An 18,793-nucleotide genomic window follows, 5' to 3' on the forward strand; every position below is an offset into this window, starting at 1 on the left:
CTGCGATCCGACCATGCTTACTAACGAAGCTGGGCAGCCAGGTCTCAGCCAGAACCGAAGCAGATGCGATCAAGCAAAACCCCTAATCATCATGTTTACATAAAATGGGGACCCTCGAACGGTTCCGTCCTGCCGGTGGAGGTTGCCGGGTGCCGGGAAATTATAGGCATGGGGCCGGCAGCGGTGCACGGACAGCGCGTCGTTGCAGGACGACGATCGTGATCTTGTTAGAAGATACAATTATAGATGGTCCTCCGTTGGGTGCCCCTTTTTTTGTCTTCTCCGTTGCGCTCTCCACAAGCGCCGTCCTCACGAGCGCGATCACGCGATCCGAAACACCGGTGATCGGCTGCTCGTTTGTACATCACCGGCAAGCGACGTCCCCGTTTATCTTGCCGGTGCCCGGGACGGTGTTGCTTGAAAATGTAATTACTCGTGCGAATTCGCCAAAAAGGAGTTTATGTTCGTCGGAACACAGCGCAAAAATGCTGCTGCTGATAAGAAAGAAAACCAACGGAAATATGAAGTTTCATTGAATCGGCTTTATTTATCTACTAATCGGTTTTGTTCGTTTGTTCTCTTCACTTCACGCCCTTGTAGCTCGTATCACGTCCACTAGTTTGTAGTAGCAGCAGCTGTATGTGTGTGTGTGTTGTCTATGAACAGTAGTAATAAACAATAGGAGCGTAATAGTAGCGATGCATAAATTCTAGGGAACCTACTAACCTACGTGTGGCTGTACATTTTCATACAACCCCTTCAGCGCTTTTGCTTTTGAAACTCACTCACACCGCAAAGAAAGTTGACACAGTGTTGAGTGGCTGCCCGGAACTGCCGTGTAAGGAGTTTTGTTTTTCTTCCGCTATCATCAAGACCACTACTGTATTAAAGTTTCGATTTTACTGAAGTAGAAAATGTACACAACATTGTCGACCTTTTCCTAAACGGTCGCGCGCGCTTAACCCCTAGTGCGTTTGCTTCACAATCTTTCCATTCCGAATGATAGCTGTCCAGCTAACGTCAAACGGTGTTCCCACACAGCATCAAGAGTCGCTTCTTCCAGTTCCTTCCAGTTCCCCGCTTACATTAGAATTCCATTCCGGCCGACAGTAGCGTAATCTTACCTGTGCCTTATCACCAGTTTTCGTGTTCTACGAATGATTCTTGCGCTTGCGTTTGACTTTGCGTCTCATTTCAGTTCCCCTGCAGCCAGTGGTTATCATAAGCGTATCCTTTGTAGTCGGTTTTATTCCTAGGTTTGTTTCGCTTAATGCTAATTCGAAGTAAATTTTGTTTAATCAATGCGTTTCCTTTCTATTCTGCATTCTATCATATTGAATTTCTTTAATTGTTTCAAGCAGATAATAACTACAACTAAGCCTTCCGCCACGTGGCGCTGTTTCAAACGTTACTTACAATATTTATAAATGAGAGTCAACACTCCGCTATTAGCCGACCGTCGACGGTGCACCAGTGCTTGAATGTGTGTGTTTGAAGTAACTGAATGAATATATGACATCGTTTGCGCAAATAATGTGTGCGAAGTGGGACTACGTCGCTGAATAGTGAAAATGGAATCCCTTTGCCAGTTCAAATCAGTAAAGGACAGCATCCAAAAAAGGGGCCAAATGACTTTCTAACTTCCGATCGCGATCTGCGAATGGTTTGGCAATCGACTTTCTGTAACAGGATAGAAAGCTCCGATTCTGAGGAACATTGATTCCTTTTAGCTGCCAAGGTGCGTTGAATTGTGGAACTGCGATAGAGTAGTAATTTGGAAACCTATTCAAAGCTAACCGTCCACAAGGGTAATTGCATTAGATTATATGATTTAAACGAATTTAGTAGTGTAGCTGCTCTAGGTTGATAACTTTAACATATTCAGTGTTCCTGACAGGGGCAAAGATTTACTGAATCAGGAAGCACTATAAAATGGTCGCCGAAAAGGTGGCCATTCACAAGTAATTAACCCCGATCAGTTGACAGTAAATTTAAACTAGCGCGTTCTAAGAAATGCTTTAGATATCCAATGCAAGAACGGAATAAAATAATATTTTATAACAGGTTTATTGAAGATACGGCTATGTGCTTTGCTTTGCGAATTTGAATTAATTTGAATGGAAAGTAGGATACAGCAAACGGATGATCGAAGAGCAAGAAATGAACGAACGTATGGCTCGAGAGGCCGTTTTGCTAAGCTGCCCACAACTGCAAACTGCAATCGGTTAGAATTTTTAGCAAATTAGTACGTTAGAGCTCCACACAGAAACAGGCGCAGGGACACGCGCGCACACACAGACAAAAGCACACTCTTTTCCTTGCCGTCGATCAATCGATCGTCAGATGGTGGCAAAAACAGTTAAAATTATCTCAGTCTAGCGAAGGGCAGCGCACGTGAGCACGTGGGTTTGTGCCATGTCCTCCCGTGACCCCTTTCTGGCAGTCGGCGTTCGAGTCGGCGCGACAGATCACCACTCCCCGCACTACGCGGCCTAGAAGAGGCGTGCCTACGGTTCGCTGCTGCTGGCCATACTCGTCGTCGTCGTCGGCAGTGGAGCCGCCGCACTGTCACTATCGTCCTGATCGTTCGCTTCCAGCGACCGATACTCGGAGTCGGCCGAATCGCTGACATCGTCCGCGATCGTCGGCGGATTGTTAGTAGCGTAAAGCAGATGATGGTGCTCGGGCTGACGCTGGTGGCTGGCGGTGCTGCTGCTCAGTTCGCTGGTGCTACCGTCGCCAGTGGCCATCGCCACACAGTCACCACCGCTCAGTTCCGAAGCGCTCATCGAGTCGACACCGATCGACGCCGCCAATCCGGTGCGAATGGTGACGATGGAGGTGTCAGTAGCGCTTGTGTAGCATGACAGAATGACCTGGTGGTGGAGATGTTACCGAGGGAGAGATAGAGAGATAAAGAGCGAATGTTGTGTTGTGGCATTCGATGGCTGGCACTAGTGCTGATGTCCGGTCTATTGGTTTACAAAGTAGTCAACAGGGCTTTGTGGTGTTCGGCATGATTTTATGTTGTTCGTATGAAGATGTGCTGAATGATGTCGAGAATCTTATGCGAGTGATGATATTTACAACACAGCGATCGATCTCCGAACAACGCTACGGCGGAGATACACCTCACGACAAGACGAAATTCAAAGCGACTACGAGGAACGAAGAAGGTTTTCTAGCAAAAGCAGAGAGATTGATGGCCACAATACAAATCTCAGATATTGGCACATTCACGAATGCCAAAGAAACAGACTAATCTACAGCTAGTGGGTCAAAAACAATAAGGAAAGCCAAACATCGTTCCAGCTCGAGATCCGGGCGCAGAACATTGTGATTTTAGAAAGAAATGTAATATTTTTTTCAGAATAATTTCATTGTTTTTTTATTTAAACTACCTTGTTATCCGTTCAGTATCCTTTCGGATTTAAGCACTGCTCAACACGGTCCGTCCTACGCTCCTGTTCGCTTTTTCGTTCCTTCTTTTAATCAAAAACTTCACTCGTTTCCGCTCCCGCTGGTCGGGCCACGCGTATGGCCCCCCAAATAACCGTGAGTCACCTGCGGCAACTACGCGATATGCACCGTACTTTTTGATTCATTTTGCAGCCCTGCACCCTGCAGCCCTGTGTCCTGTGTGTCACCTGATCACCTGAGAGAAATCAAATGAAAGCTGCTTCTGTTTGTAAAACGGTTTGTTTGCTTTTCTTTTGTTTTCGGTCGAAACAATTCGGTACGCTACTATCACCTCTATCACACACTATCATCGAACACCATCTAAATATGCATCATCACGTGTTCCCACATCATTATCATCATCATCATCATGCTTATCCTTCTTCATTCCTCGTCACCGTTGAGAAGTAGAAAAGCTTTAAGCAGCATCAACTGGAGAGAACCGAAGGAGGATCATCGTCAGTGAGTATTAAACCATTTGGAGTCAAGCAAAAGGGGGGTGCGCGATAGTAAGCAGCAGCCCAGAGTGAAATGTTTTAGCACTGTTTCGTGTGTGAGAGAAAGCGGTCGAGCCTAAATTGCGTGCGCAGAACCACAGCCATTCTGGAGTTTGCAAAGTGCTCGGCTACGTCAGCGCCAAAGGCCAAGCAGGTGAACTACCTTACGAATGCAAAACAAAATACTAATAAAAAATGGAACAAATGAAAATTAATTGAAAGAGCGAACACATTTAGGCATTAGAACGGTTTCTAGCAACAATAAAAATACAATTAATGAGTTAGCATTTAGCACTTCGAGCATGTTGCAGTCCTTAGTATAGTGCAAAAAGCTAGGAATTATAAGAGGAGATGATTGCACAACATTTAAATGGAAAATGTAAAAATCGAAGTTTGTCGAAGATCGTACGAAACCTAGGAAAAGTGGCCATCAATGTCTTACATCAGTAGCACATTTACAATAACACATAATGTCACCATCAGCGTAGAGAAATGAAAATTAATGAAAGAAATTCGATTCCCTAACATAGTGTGATATGAAAAGAAGGTGCTTTAGATGATGATGATAATGATGCGCGATGATGAATGTCACCGTGAGATGAGAACGATGCTGGCGATGCCCGCGCGCATTCACCTGACACGAGGACCGAAAAGTTTCCGTGTCCCGTGACCCTTGTGATTCCCAATGCTAAAAATCGGTGCAAAATGTTACATGGATGAAATGAATCGGACCGAGACTGGCCACGGCGGCCGAGCGGGTGTGCGTGAACGAAACATGAGTGATGATTACGAGTGATTACACGCATCCGGCACCCTCCGTCCGCCTTCTAAATGGGTCACCCATCCCCCCAGAACCGAACCGACGGTGATGGGAGCGTGACAAGAAACGAAAAGGGACGAAACGAAACACTATCACAAATAGAAATTTACCGTCGCACTGCCGCCGCCACCGACACCGCTTTCTTCGGCCGGCAGCTCCTCGCCATCGTCGACAGGCCGGTCCGGGTCTTCCTCTTCGCAGACGCTCTGGTAGCGAATGCGATCGATACTTCCGTGAGACCCGATCACCGGCGGAATGTCGTCCTCGTCCGTGATGCTGACGTTGCGCTCCCGGTAGCTGCTGCGCTGCTGCTCCACCACACCGGAATCGATCATATCGCGGTTGGAACCGGTCGGTGATTTGCTTCCATCGCCAGCCGGCGACCCAGGTGATCCGATCGTCGTCGTCGTCGTCGTCGGTGGTACTTCCGTTTGTGCGAATGAATCAATCAGTCGAAGGACAAAGCTACTGGGCGCAGTGGTCGAGGCGGTGACAACGCGAGTGCCGCCGGTACCACTACTCTCCTTCTGCTGGGTCGTGACGGTGGCGCTGCCTGACGGAGTGCTGCCACTGGAGCTACTTTTACCCGACGATGAACTGCCACCTACAGGGTACAGAACAGTGGCGAGGTGACCGCGTTAAAAAGGGGTTTCAATTCACGATCACCACACGGAGCAAGAAGCGCAACGAACCTTTACTGTCCCTCTTCAAATTGATCGGTTTCAGCTTGACGCGGTAGAACTGGGTATCCCGCGCCACCCGATACCGGTTGTCGTCCCGCCGGGCATGGCAGAACTCCTTGTGCACCACGGTCCCAATGCCAAACGGGATCAACGGGATTTCACCCGGTACCAGTGGCTGAAGGCGTAGCTCCGCGTAGCTACTTTCGTGTACGAAGAAGAGAAATTCGGAAGCCTGCAAAAGATCACTCCATTAGCGGCTATGAAAACGGGGTACTCGTGTCTAGTGTCGCAACGAACCTGCAGCACCGTGTACTGTGTGTACGGCGGGTTGAAGACGAACGTCACGGTGTCCCCTACACTGCAACTCAGCAACTGTGCCGCGTCCCGTCGCTGCTTTTCTAGCTTACGGGCCAGCGATTGTCGCTCTTGCTGCAGGGTGCTAAGCTGGTGCCGCTGGCAAATCATCTCGCTCACCAACTTCTGCCGCTCTGCCTCGACCGTGTCGAGCTGATTTCGATAGTTGGTTTCGTACAGGCTCAACTCCGGATCCGTCAGCGATTGGATCGTTTCCTTCATGCGCCGATTCTCGCGCACCAACAGTGCCTCTTTATCGCGCAGCTCCTCCAGCTGCCGGTCCTTTTCCTCCAGGATGCGCTTGTACACATCCTGACTGCCGCCACCGGTCGGTGTAGTTCCGGGTGAACCGCCACCACTGCCCGTATACGAACGATGCAACCGATTTCCACCAGCACCGCTGCCGCCGGCAGCGATTGCATTGCTCTCCCACCGTTGACGTTCTTCCTCGACCGCTGCCTTGATTTTACTTTTCAAAGTTTGGTCAAAGTCTTCCTGCGCTTGACCCAGTATTTGTACGTGCAGCGCCAAATCGATCGTGTCCGGCTTCTCGATCTTTTCGAGGCTCGTATCGGACGGTGACTTGTCGACGCTCGCCATCAGCTTGTAGCGACTGCGCAGCGTTTCGATGTCCGTACGGTGCCGATGCTCCAGCTGTTGGACCGCTTCCTCGATCGCTCGCTTCCGGTCGACGGCAGCCTCGGTCAGCTGACCCTCCAGGCGATCGATCACCCCGCGCATCTCGCCAATCTGGTCACTCAACTGGCGCTTCTCTTGCTCGTAGCTGGCCACCGTCGCAATGTGGCTCGCCTTCATTGTGCTGTTGTCCGCCCGAAGCGACTGCACTTCGTCGTCCTTCTGGTGGATGCTTTTGCGCAGATCGTTCATCTCTAGCTCGTGATCGACCGTTAGCTGCTGGATCGTTTCACGCTCGCGGTTACGCGCCAACTCCTGAATATCGTTCCACGCCCGGTTGATGGCAGCCAGCTGCGCCTGGAACTGGGCGCGGTTCGCGTCGGATTCGGTTCGCACACTCGTCAGCTGCTCACGCAACACACTGATCGATTGCTGCGTCAGCTCGTGGACACTTCCCAGCAACCGCTTCAGCCGTTCCACCTCGAGCCGCGTGCTGCCAAGGTTGTCCTGCAAGCAGCAGCAGAAAGTAATAGCGTCGGTTAGAGAACCGTCGGAACGGTTGTGAGGATCGAACAGTGATGTAGATTGTTGGAAAAGTCGCCCAGAAGTCGAGGTCGTCGTGTGATCGTTAACGCGTGAATGGTCGTACCATTGTAATGTCTTTCGATTTAGCATCTGACCTTTTTGTCGTCGTGGTCGTCGTCCAGAAACAAATGAACAAATAATCACAAACATCATCTAAATCATACCCTCTAAGTGAACGAAAAGGCCTAACTTCATCATTTAAAGAGATGAACCGGTTAAAACTCTATGAAATCAGCGCAAATAAAAATGCTACCCTTCTTTGCCAAATAAATATCATTCAATTGGTTTACTTTAACATGTTCTTTGGCTTCACGGCATGAACTTTATACTACTTCAGAAACCGATCTACCGGCTGCGTTCTAATAGCGCCATGCCAATGCCTCGAACAGAGTCGTAAAGCAATGAATCCAACAAACGCCAACAAAACAAAAGTGCACCATAATTGTCAAACAAACACACGAACCAAAACACAAATCCTAAATCCTAAGAAAATAGAACAAAAATCGAACAGTACATTCGTTCGTGCGTGCCCTACGAGAGAGCTTTGACGCTTCTTCCTCATCTTCTGTACCTGCAGCAGCAAAATGATGGTTCCCTCATCATAACTGCCACGGCCACTGACCAGACAGTCGCGCACTGTTTGACGCACTTCCAGCTGCGGGTGCTGCTGCAGTTGAGGATGCTGCTGCTGCTGAAGCTGGCGCTGGTAAACCCGCTCGACGCTGGTCGCACTCGATGGTAGCGATTCGTCGATGTAGAACTCACTATTGATAAATTCCCCTTCGTCGCCCGGGGACTTCATTGGGTGGCGGCCACTGCTGCTGCTACCGACGGTGGTCAACAGTGACGCAAAAGTGGAGCCCACCGCTCCCGCCACGTTGTCCACCACCAGCAGCTCCTGGGAGCTGGAGCGATCCGAAAACGAAGAAGCGCGCGTCGAGCAGGAAGCGAGTGGCGGCGGACGTCCTGCTTTGGGCCCTTTCCGGTCAACCGTCCGGCGACCATCATTGGCATTGAGTTCCTCCACGGGACCGTTCTCGGCCCCGGTTCCGGGTTCGCTAGCAGCGCTTATTACACTTGTCATCGTCATCGTCGTCGTTGTCGTCGGTAAATTGTTAGTACTGCAGCTACTGGCAGCGTTACTAGCCGTAGTCGCTGTGAGAGTAGTGTTAGTGGTAGGAATTGTGTCGTTATAGCGCACCTCTGTCAGTGTTTCCGCGCACACCTTCTCGACCGTCTCCGTCGACGTCGATACACTGCAGGTGACCACCGCCCGGCAGCGCTCGGCATCCTCGTCGTCGTCGTTATCGTCGTCGTCGTCGTCATCGTCGTCGTCGCCGCCACCGACTTGTGTCGCTTCGTCGTGCCGTTCGGTGCTTTGGTTGTGCACCTTCTCGAACTCCTCCGTGTCGGTTTCCGATTCGGCACCAACCTGGACCCTGGGAACGGAGAGAGTAACAGGACACTGTAGGAATCTGCCCAGGGCCCACTGCTACGGCCACACAAACCACTTACTTTTCAATGCTTTGCCGCGCCGGCTCCTGGGAGTCGTTGCTTTTGCTCGCCCCAGAACCGGAAGTGTCGTCCTTGTTGGTGCTGTTGGTGGTGCTGTTCTGCTGTTGCTGCGGATTCTGCTGCTGCTCTACCGATCGTGTTTGAAAGAAATCTATCACAGAAGCTATGTTCGGTAGCGGGATTTGTTCCGTCAGCTTGGGCAGAAAGCGAGACAGCTCCTCGAGATCTGCGGAACCAAAAGAAAGGGTTGCTTGTTAGCGCGGGACAGTAAACCTCTCGCTCGACAGCAGCCCTGCTTACCCAGCTTATCCAAAGCTGGTAGACTAGAATCGAACACCGACGGGGCCTGGATGGCGTAGGACGGTGGCAAATCGCTCATTCCGGGAAACAGGCTGCTGAGGAAGTGGCCCTCGAACTGCGCGGTAAAGTCCTGCCGTCGCATCACCTCCTCGTTGTGTATCGCCATCAGGCGGCACGCCAAATCGGAAGCCCACTGGAGGGAAAAAGTTGAAAGCCTGTGTTACAGAGCCAGCCAGCAGCAGCAGCAGTAAATTCCCTCTTACCCTTAGAAAAGAGCTGGAAAACATTCGACGCCGAACGACTTCGGTGACGGCGCTCACGTACATGCACGGTGCCATGTGGATCTGCTCGATGATGCTGAGGTGCTTCTGGAGCCGCTTCAGCGACGTCCGGTAGAACAGCATATAGTTGTCATGCTCACTCACCTTCGTTTCCACACTTATAATGTACCTGGAACGTGGGAAAAAGAAAGGGGCCACGATCAAGCGTTGCCCTGCCTAGCGCCACCGCCGAAGCACCGAGCGCACTTACGCTAATCTCTTCGTTATGTTATCACTCAGCTGATCCTTGGCCACGGTGCAGCGGCGACGGTATTCGAACATCTTTTTGTGATTATCCAGCATCAGCCGGAGGTGGTTTTGGTGCAGCGTGCACAGATCTGGCAGTATCGACGCGTCGCCGAGGATGTTGGCGCGCGTCTGATTCATCTGGATGCTATGCGCCAGCTCGTTCTGGTCCTGTACGATCTTTTTCGCGTCCGCCAGCAGCTGATCGAGACCACACAGGCGTTCCTCCAAGCCCTTCACCACCTTAATATCATTCTTTAGGTAGGGACACCATCGATAAGATTTGAGAGAAAAATTGGCAGATTAGTGAAACCGCGAAACAAAGGGCCTCTCTTCCGAGCGTACATTTTGGGACATGTTCACCGCTTTGGCAATGCGATCGTTGAAGGTCGTGAGCAGCTTTCGGTCGAACTTGTCCAGCTCGACGCGACACTCCTCGGCCATCCGCTGAAGCGTTAGCTGGCCCTCGGAAGCCGAAATCCAATCGAGCAGCGAAATACCCTTGGCACGTTCCGTCTCCGTCAGTGTGGCGGCACCGGCCGACTCTTCCACTTCACCGGTCGTCGTCTTCTGCGTGTCGTCGGTCGTCGATTCGTTGACCTGTGATGTTTCGCCGCCGGAGGTCAGTGCCTTCGGGGCGGGTGTCTCGCCGACCTGGCTCGCCGACGGCGCTTTCGAACCCCCACTGCCGACCGAACTCGAACCGGCCGTCGCCGAGCTGTGGTGGAACACCTCGTCAAACACACCGTACGGGCGCGATTCCGCGTTCTCCATCAGGGTAGTCAGAATCGGTATGTCCGCTAGCTCTTGTAGATTCTTGTCAAAGCTACGGCGAGATCGTAAAAGATCGAATTAGGAAAGGAAACAGGCGAACTGGACAGCATCACAAGGACCCCAACTCACTGCTGCAAAATGTCGCTTTGCTCCTCGCGCGCCCGCAGGTGCTCGTCGTAGTAGCGGAAGAAGTTTTCGCACCGCTCGGTAAACTCCTTCACCGTGTCCTCCATGTTGGCGACCACCGCAGCCCAGCCCTGCTGCTGCAGGTGTTGCTCGTGGACCAGCGCTTCACAACGCTTAAACTCCTCGCGTGCCATCTCGCAGATCTTGGCCGCCAGCTGGGTGCGCGCCACCACGGTCTGGTAAGACACTGGAAGCTCCAGGCTTTTCTGCACCAGCGCAGCCAGATCGACTTCCGCTGTGTTGGGAACGGCAAAAAGAAGGAGGCTTCTGGTTAGAGGCCCGCGCTACCGGTGCAAGAGCGTGTCCACTTACTGTTACTCGGCCCAGTGGACGCCGGTGGCAGATCCTTGATGTTGGTGCTGAACATGTAGATCGGGTTCGTGTCGGTACCGGTGGCGTAGTTGCAGACGCGACTATCGTTCACCAGCAACTCGCCGCCGCTGACGAGCAGCACGATGCTGCGGGCCGGTATCGCATGATGGCGTTCGATCACCTCCTTCAGCTTCCGGATGCTGCAGAAAAGGCGTAAAGAGGTCATTAATAAATTCTGCTCTCACTAGGAACGGGCGGCTGGTCGGCCGGAAACTTACTCCTCGAACATCCAGTTCATATCGAAGGTCATCATGCGACCTTGGTCCACGTGAAACACATACATCATGTTCTTGTGTGTGGACCACTAGCAGCTGCCAGCACCCACCAAATTGGGGATCAATTGCCACAGGACTCCGAGCGCAGCTGGAGCCCGCCCTTCTGGACCACCACCACCAACCGTCTCACGCCTGCTTCGCGCCTCCTATCCCACCAAATGGCCGCATTCATCTATCCGAAATGCGCTCCACCGCTCCCCGGTTCCGACACCACTCCGAGCCGGTCGCTTCGGAGAGGTCTTTCGAAAGGGACGAGCCGCGCAGCGAGTCACTGATCTCGTACTGTACTTTCCTGTGTCGTCTTTCGCTCATACACAAACACGCGCTCTCCGTTCGGTGGCCCGCAATATTTGTTTGGCACGCGTTTCCTCAGATTGCACACTCCAAACACTCACACACCCGCCTCCGATCGTCGGTCGGGGTTCGTCGCGTCGCCCGTTGGCGCGACGCAATTATGGCAGTATCGATGACCTCGCGGCTAACATGGTCACCACACACGACTAATATTATTATTTGTATTGCAATATTACTGCACACGCGTGTCCGTTTTTGTGGTCGATCGGGGACCGCGTGACTGTTGCTTTCACTCCGGTATTATCATGACCACGCCGCCGGCACTGTCCGTCCGCCCGCCTTGCACACTATCAACTAGTTCCGTTCTTTTCTCCTGGGATCGTCGTCACGCGGCGGCAGCTGAAAGAAAGAGAAGGAAAAAAGCATTTTTAACCGTTTCATTTCACCCACTTTTCCCGTTGCACTAAGCAACATGATCGCGATCGCGATCATCACCGAGGCGGCGATGACGGTGCAAGGCGCGAGCGTCAAAATAATGCAACGCCAATCGCGATCATCGCTCCAACACACCCTCTGCGCCGAACCTGCGCCGCGGCCGAATCACACCGCCGTTGCAATAATGTTGCCGCCTGTCGGTCTGCCCTGCACTGCGCATTAGCATTCCACGCGACGGGGTGAGACGGCGGACGATAAAGTGGCGCATCAAACCGCAAGCACCTCAGACCCGCGCATTCACGTAAAAAGATATTTGTTTTTCCCGCATTGTGCGCGGAGCGCGCGCCATGAGATAGTAGAGTTTAAAAACAACCACTTTGTGACTCCTACTACCCGAGCCGAGCGATTGATAATGAAAATCAGCACAAACTACAATCTAGAAAAACAAGTTTTTCAGATATCCTTACGTGTTGTCTACCGTCTAGACGCGGATTTTCAACTGCCGACAAAAACAACTCGTTACCGTGTACGCGACGCGGGTTAACGTCACTTGGAGACATTCGTGGGCCGCTTGATACCAAAACAAGGCTCTCGAGCACTAATCCCTTTACCAACAACCGGGAGCGTTCCCGGTGGACAGTAAACTGACGGTACATTCGGAGCGAGAGCACTTCGGCTAAACCTCGTGGGAGCTGTGTGGTGGCTCGTCTTCCCTTTCACCACGGCCGCACACTACCTTTCGCACTCCATGCGTCACGTTTTAATACTCGCTTGCCGCGCGAACAGCAAGTTCCTCACCCATCATCACGCGTCATGTTACTGTTTTTCTCGTGATTTTCGCTTTTCAATCCCACCCCCGGGACGGGTGGACAAAGTTGCAAGTCGCGGCGACGACGACGACTAGTGTCCACCACAAGCAGGAGGGGGCCGAGTGGCCGAGACCCCGATGCACACTAAGGGCGACGGCGCCTGAGTAGAGTGCGGTTTATTTTCGTCTGTGCCCGTCACCCGAGACCGGGACCGGGACGACGGGACGGAGCAAGTCAATCGAGTCTTTGTTTCCTGTTTGCTCGTGTCACGTTTGCTGCACTTGAGATGGATTCTGTGGAATGAATGTCAGATTAGAAGCCGTTGGTAAATAGCTCTCCGACTGACCGACGCATTCTAATCTCGCCATTTTCTTACCAACACACGGGGTGTTGCCCAACTAAACACGACGCCGCGCGATTATTCCAATCACGGCGCGCCAAGATACGCCCAAAACGGGTCCGCTGCACGCACAGCTCACGTGGCGTGACAGCCTGCCAATTTGCATTCCGAGTTTGCCGATATTTTCTACAATCTGAAACGGTGGCAATGATAGCGCACGATACGATCTTTACGCAAACGTCATGCCATCCCCAACCCAAACGACAGACCGTTCGGGTTCACGAAAGTTCCACTCCCCAGAACCACACGATAATCGGCCACGCGGGCTCGCTTTGATAGTGGCTCATGTTACACGGAGGAGGAACACGGGCCGTGCCCTAAGAGGAAACATCGACGACGACGACAACGGGAGGATCAGCCTCAAACGTGCGCCCGTGCGCAGCAATGTGGCGGGTGAAATTACGCATTAGACGCCATACGATTCCCGTCCCCGTCCTGGGGTGGCCTCGGCGACTCTCGACGGGGAAAACATCTGACCCACGAGAGAGTGAGAGCGAGCGACGAGATACGGACGTGTGGACAAAAATAATAACAAAAATCCCACCCCGCCCAACCGAGCCCGGGGACGGGAACACGGATTGGTAGGTGGACCGGAGATCCTACCTCAACGCAAAACAATCTCCCCACTGACCTAATTACGGTGGCCGATGGACTGTGGCGGGGACCCGGCCACCGGGAGCACCATGGTGAGGATCGATGCACGGACGATTGTGGCCTACGCACACAAGGAACTGAGGCAGGCGCAGACGGCGTGAATTAAGAGGTAAACAACACACATGGTTCAGATAGACGAGTGGGACACAGTCCGGCAGCTGAGGCAACAAAAGTAGCCGCACACACACACACACGACATCAGCCTAAATGTCGTAAAGATTATTTACGTCGTCGTCACCGCCTTCGCGGGTTGGCCGTGCCGAGAGTGTGGCGCACACTAACGCTCGCGATAAGGAGGTAGGCCAGACGGGAAGTGCGTCGACTTCAAACTCACTCGCGCACACCCAGACATCATCCGTCTTTATCAGCTTAGAAATTTCGGCACTTCATGATAAATAGGTCGAATACCGATTGAATGGAGGGCTAGAATGTAGAAGAACAGAAGCGATCGTGAACAACGTCCAAGAACAACACAGGCAAACTCCAACGAGGAACAACGAGGAACAACGAGGATCCTCGAAGCGCCAGCTGAAGAATACCGGTAGCCGATCGTTGGAGGTCTTCCAAAAGCGGAACACGTTTTCCAACTCTTTAACCGAAGATTGATTTGACCGTCAGCCACACCAGCAGACACTGATTAGCCCCTCTCCCCTGGTAGGTCGGTTGGCCTCCAAAGCATAAGCATATGGTGCAAAATTCTTTGCATTGTTCCGGTGAAGGACGTCACTCGATGAGGATCATCTTCCGCATCGTTGATCGACGTTTCGGGCAGCGAATGGGTAATTTAGAAAATTTGCATGTTTCCGCCACAGTCCGACCTCATCGAGCTAAACGTCTTCAAGTCTCCCATTACATGGGGCTGGAAGGACAATTCCTACAACCCATCTATTACGCGCTCTCAAGATTCATCTTTCCGGGGGCTTGTTTTCGATTTAACCACCACGGGCCGGTCATTAAGCAGCCCTCCGCCGCCCACGGTTCGCGTTACAGTAAATTGCGCATGCGATGGTCGGTATTTCCCAGTGACACTGCAACAAACAGCCATAACAAGCCTAATAGTATCAAGCCGTTCCCACAATACCTCCGCCGTTACCAATGGCAGTATCGTCGCTCGCTCGTCAACCAAGGAAACAGATGATCGCGGTTTGTGGTGGTGTGCGCGTCTCGTTCGCCATCGATCGATCGACCACTCTATGCGTGTATGCGTGGAAACTTGCTACAACAATTTGGTGTGTGGCCAACCACACCAATACGCTGCCAGTGCGTAAGTAGTTAATTGACGCGCCACCTTTGCACTGCTCCGAACCGAACCGAACTTAATGGACAAAAACAGGTGAATCACCCGTTGGTCACACGCGATGGTTCTTGCCCCCCGCAACGGTGTGTCCTTCCACCAGAACAAATAAAAACGAGAGCGTGCGTCAAAATCACAATCCGCGCGGATTTCGGCCACCGCTCCGATTCTCCCATGAGCTGTGAACTCATTACGCATTCTCGTGCTCTGATCGTGCGCTCCTGCCGATGGTCCTTGAACCCACAGACCTTCTACACTGCTTGCGTCAAACGACGGCGCGATCACCACAGTAGCGGCCTGCTGGTGGTTCCTCTTTATCCAATAGAAGGGGCGCGCTTTACTCACTTCCGTGAGTCACGCACGCGGCACACATTTGGGGCATTTGGAACGGACAGTGTGGATGAAAGCACTTCACTTTTTTCGGTATTGTTTTGCGATAAGATAAAATGAACAAGACAAGCCGTTCCACACCGATCATCAGTGTTTCCGTCTCGTTTACTCCTATTATGTTCTCTTATACAGTGCCGCACACAACACGCTTATCACTGCTGTAAGCATGGCAGTAGGCGATTTTCGAAGCGACTGGTTGACATTGGACCATTCACTGTCGCTGTGTGTGTGTTGAATAATTACGAAAGCCGTTTTCCGGGTTCCGGGGGGTGCAAGAGTGGGTGAGATGGGACGGTCTACTATTTGTTTTAGCTATTTTATCGCACATTCACTTGGCCGTAAATTAAGGGTAAAACACGTTCACGGCAGATTGAAAAAAATCATTACACAACGTAACGAAACATGGTATGTACCGCCGCCAATGTGCACTCTGATGCATATTTCATGAACGATTAGATCACAGCACACCAGAACACACCGCTATTTGATCGAAGAAAGCAAACGGTGGCCTAGTTTGTGTTTGCCATCATGTAACTCAGCTTAGAGAGGACAACGCAGCAGTAAGTATTTCTCCTTGCAAGGAATTCTGTATCTAGCCGCTGGGAAGGAACCGGAAATAGTGTTCAAATATGTTGGCACCTTCACGCCACTTACACCGTACCAAATTCCCATCACCCGCATGTAATTAAAAACAATATGTTTCGATTTGATAAGTGTATGTTTACTCGAACGAAACGGAAAAAAGCGCGAACCGCACGCTGTTCGGGTGGCCAACCTCGACGGGGGATAAGGCATGCGTGTCCTCCCACTTGCTTGCCCGCCTGTCGCTTCCCTGCGTCGTTTGTGTAGCTCGGCCCCACATTGGCAAACGGCTACTTTGAATCGATTTCAGTATTATCGACCCATTACATCAGCTGCCCGCCAGCAAATCGCTGCAATAAACCCAGTCCTCACACGGGTGCACAGTTCTAAAACTCGGATTTGGGGGAGAGCGCACCCCAATATGCAATAGGCGAGTGGTGTGCGCCTAACGAAGTGCATCGCGAGGGAGGATGCAGCACGTGCACCAGAATGTGATGCAAAATCGTCTGCAGCTGACCGGCCACGATTGTTTGTGGCTCCAACCCCAAAGAGGTTGCCATTGGCAGGGCAAAGGAGAAGCTGGTGAATCACCAGTGCGCCAGGTCTTCAGCCCCTCTAACGGTTGGCCACATTGTCGGGCAAAGGGTTGTGTCTTCCGTCTGCTTTCTCCATCTCGCATCATCAGGCTTCGGTGGTCGATTTCGAATGATAGCAAGCCATGTGCATGACAGTTCGCAACAACTGACAACACGCGATTGTGCCATTATCCTTGCGAAAGTCGCACGCACGCACACGCACGTGAGTGTGGTTTTCGTTGTGTTGTTGTTGTTTGCACCATCCGCACACCGTCGCGAGTCATGATGACAATCGGAACTGGGAGCGAATCGGAAAGTAAACACAGTGAAAGCAACTCAACCCACTAGATAGTCATTAATTCCATTATCCTTTGTGTTTTTAGTACATTTTCCTGTTCAACGAGTGTCAAGTAGAACCCAAAAAGCAGCAGCAGGCCGAGAAAACATCGTTCGCGCGAACACACGCAACACCCGCCGCCGCGCACTGACGCAAAAGATTTCCGCGCGGCACACATACAGTGCGAAACCACCATACACACATAGAAGGCGGCGAATGAACTCGCGTCCCAATCTCTTTGTTCGGACTGGATGGTAGTGCAAAAAAAAGCAAGAATAAAGGGCCACACAGCAGCGGGTTCGCGTATACGTGATGGAACAATTTGCTCGTGGCGATCATACGCGCGATCACCACCCCAATCGTACGGCACGCGCGTATCGCCACACACACACACACTCACTGACACACGCGATCAGCAGCGAAAGGGAAACGAATCGCACGATCGCGCGGAACATATGATTGGCCGAATGGGACCGAAGAAAGAGGAATCGGTCTCGGTTTGACGGACCAGCCCGACGCCGTTTTCGAGATCGCATATTATCTACACCTTTCAGGGCAGGGTTTTTTCCCTGTGTGTTTTATTCCATTTACCTCCTTTAACCGGGCCCTTTAAGAGGCGAAAACGAGGGCTGGCCCGGAGGACGAAAGCGTTTGTGTATTTGTAAACATTGACTCTCTTTCACGACGGCGGCCATAGACAAGGTATGAAGAAAGGAGGGCGGGCGCATGTTCGAACGAGAATGACAGTTCGAAGGCAGCCCTTTTCGGTGCCCCCCGCTGCCAAAGCGAGACAGGGCTAGGCGTGTGCGGGGTGCATCGGTTCTATTTTCTGTGCCCGAGAAATCGCTCTAAACGCCGCTGCCCCCGTCGCGCCCGCCTCATCCACGAGAGCAAAAAGGTGAACAGGTATACACCACCGACACACAGCGGACAGTCGCACCAAACACGCACACATCTATCACTACACGCACGCGACGCACACTTGAGTGGGAAAAAAACGCACCATCTATTTTCCTCCAATAACTAACTAGCTGTTACTATGGCGGCGCGGGACAGGATCTTTGTTGGAAGCAGAGGCACAGCAAGACGACCCGCATCATCCCCGCCCCGTTGCTCCAAAATGAAACACAATCTGGATGGAGAAAATGAACCCGTTCCGAGGGCCGCACGGTGGCTGTTGCTCTCCCGCAAGCCACAACAACGGCGAAAAAGCCAACTCTTCACCACAGCCAATCTCTCGGATGTGCAACACTTACACACAGGGCGAGTTAACCTTCAACCGCAACACACGCAGCACCAAAACACAGGGTTAGAAGGTGGCGATCCATCATTGGCCACAAAAACAACAACAACACCTAATGTGTATCCCCTATCCAACTTACCCCCCCTCTGGTGAGTTTACGTCACTTCCTATTCCTGGGGCCCTTATCGTGTGCGTGTGTTGTGCACCTTTCGATGCGCGATTTTGTTATGATTCCCCTGGCCCCACAGGTTCCGGCGTGTGTCGTCATGCCAAATGAATGTCGCACACAACAAAGACGCGCAGCTATGGCGTTTCAGCAAAACTGCGATTCCCCTCCCAAAACTCACTGTTGGCGACGTTCGAACAACTGGACACACTGCCCTGTGCAGGGTTGGAAAAGTACGCTTCCAACGCACGGAATGGTCAAGCGAAGGACGGCCACCACCCGCACTAACTAAACCCCGTGAACGGACACACACGTTCTTCTCGGGCGGAAGACGATGACGACAAGAGGTACGAAACTTTGACGTGAGATTACCTCAGCCAGCCAAAACTTACTGTAGCGAACGGCGAAGGAGGATTTTTTGCCTTTGTCCGCTTTTCCGTTCGCTGCCTGCCCGTGGCTTGGTTGTCGCTGTGTTTTCCTTTCCGTCGTGTTCTTCTTCGCCCTTGCACATAGACTGTCTTTTGCTGCGGAGTGTTACGAATTGGTTGTATCCTTTGTATCCTGCCTAAACAACTACCGTAAGTAACTAGGT

The 18,793-nt window shown here is 51.9% G+C and overlaps 1 protein-coding gene across 5 annotated transcripts; it reads right to left on the bottom strand.

The window, feature by feature from the left end:
• Nucleotides 1-522: 522 nt before the first annotated feature.
• Nucleotides 523-18,726, bottom strand: LOC128274625 (RB1-inducible coiled-coil protein 1). 5 transcript variants are annotated; one of them, XM_053012873.1, is made up of 14 exons: nt 18,594-18,726; nt 10,966-11,715; nt 10,688-10,887; nt 10,319-10,610; nt 9,761-10,241; nt 9,381-9,670; nt 9,113-9,299; nt 8,850-9,042; nt 8,550-8,775; nt 8,236-8,473; nt 5,757-6,956; nt 5,469-5,691; nt 4,887-5,380; nt 523-2,876 (listed from the first exon to the last, which is right to left on the bottom strand). In XM_053012873.1, the coding sequence occupies exons 2-14, from the start codon at nt 11,031-11,033 to the stop codon at nt 2,508-2,510; spliced, it is 4,461 nt and encodes a 1,486-aa protein (XP_052868833.1). In that variant the 5' UTR covers nt 11,034-11,715; nt 18,594-18,726; the 3' UTR covers nt 523-2,507. The 5 variants fall into 5 exon arrangements, with proteins under 5 accessions (XP_052868833.1, XP_052868832.1, XP_052868834.1 ...); XM_053012872.1 differs by lacking the exon at nt 18,594-18,726 and adding an exon at nt 12,550-12,659; XM_053012874.1 differs by lacking the exon at nt 18,594-18,726 and adding an exon at nt 12,488-12,554.
• Between the last annotated feature and the right edge of the window lie 67 nt (nt 18,727-18,793).

Source organism: Anopheles cruzii, chromosome 3, assembly GCF_943734635.1.
Source record: "Anopheles cruzii chromosome 3, idAnoCruzAS_RS32_06, whole genome shotgun sequence".
Taxonomy (NCBI): Eukaryota; Metazoa; Arthropoda; class Insecta; order Diptera; family Culicidae; genus Anopheles; species Anopheles cruzii.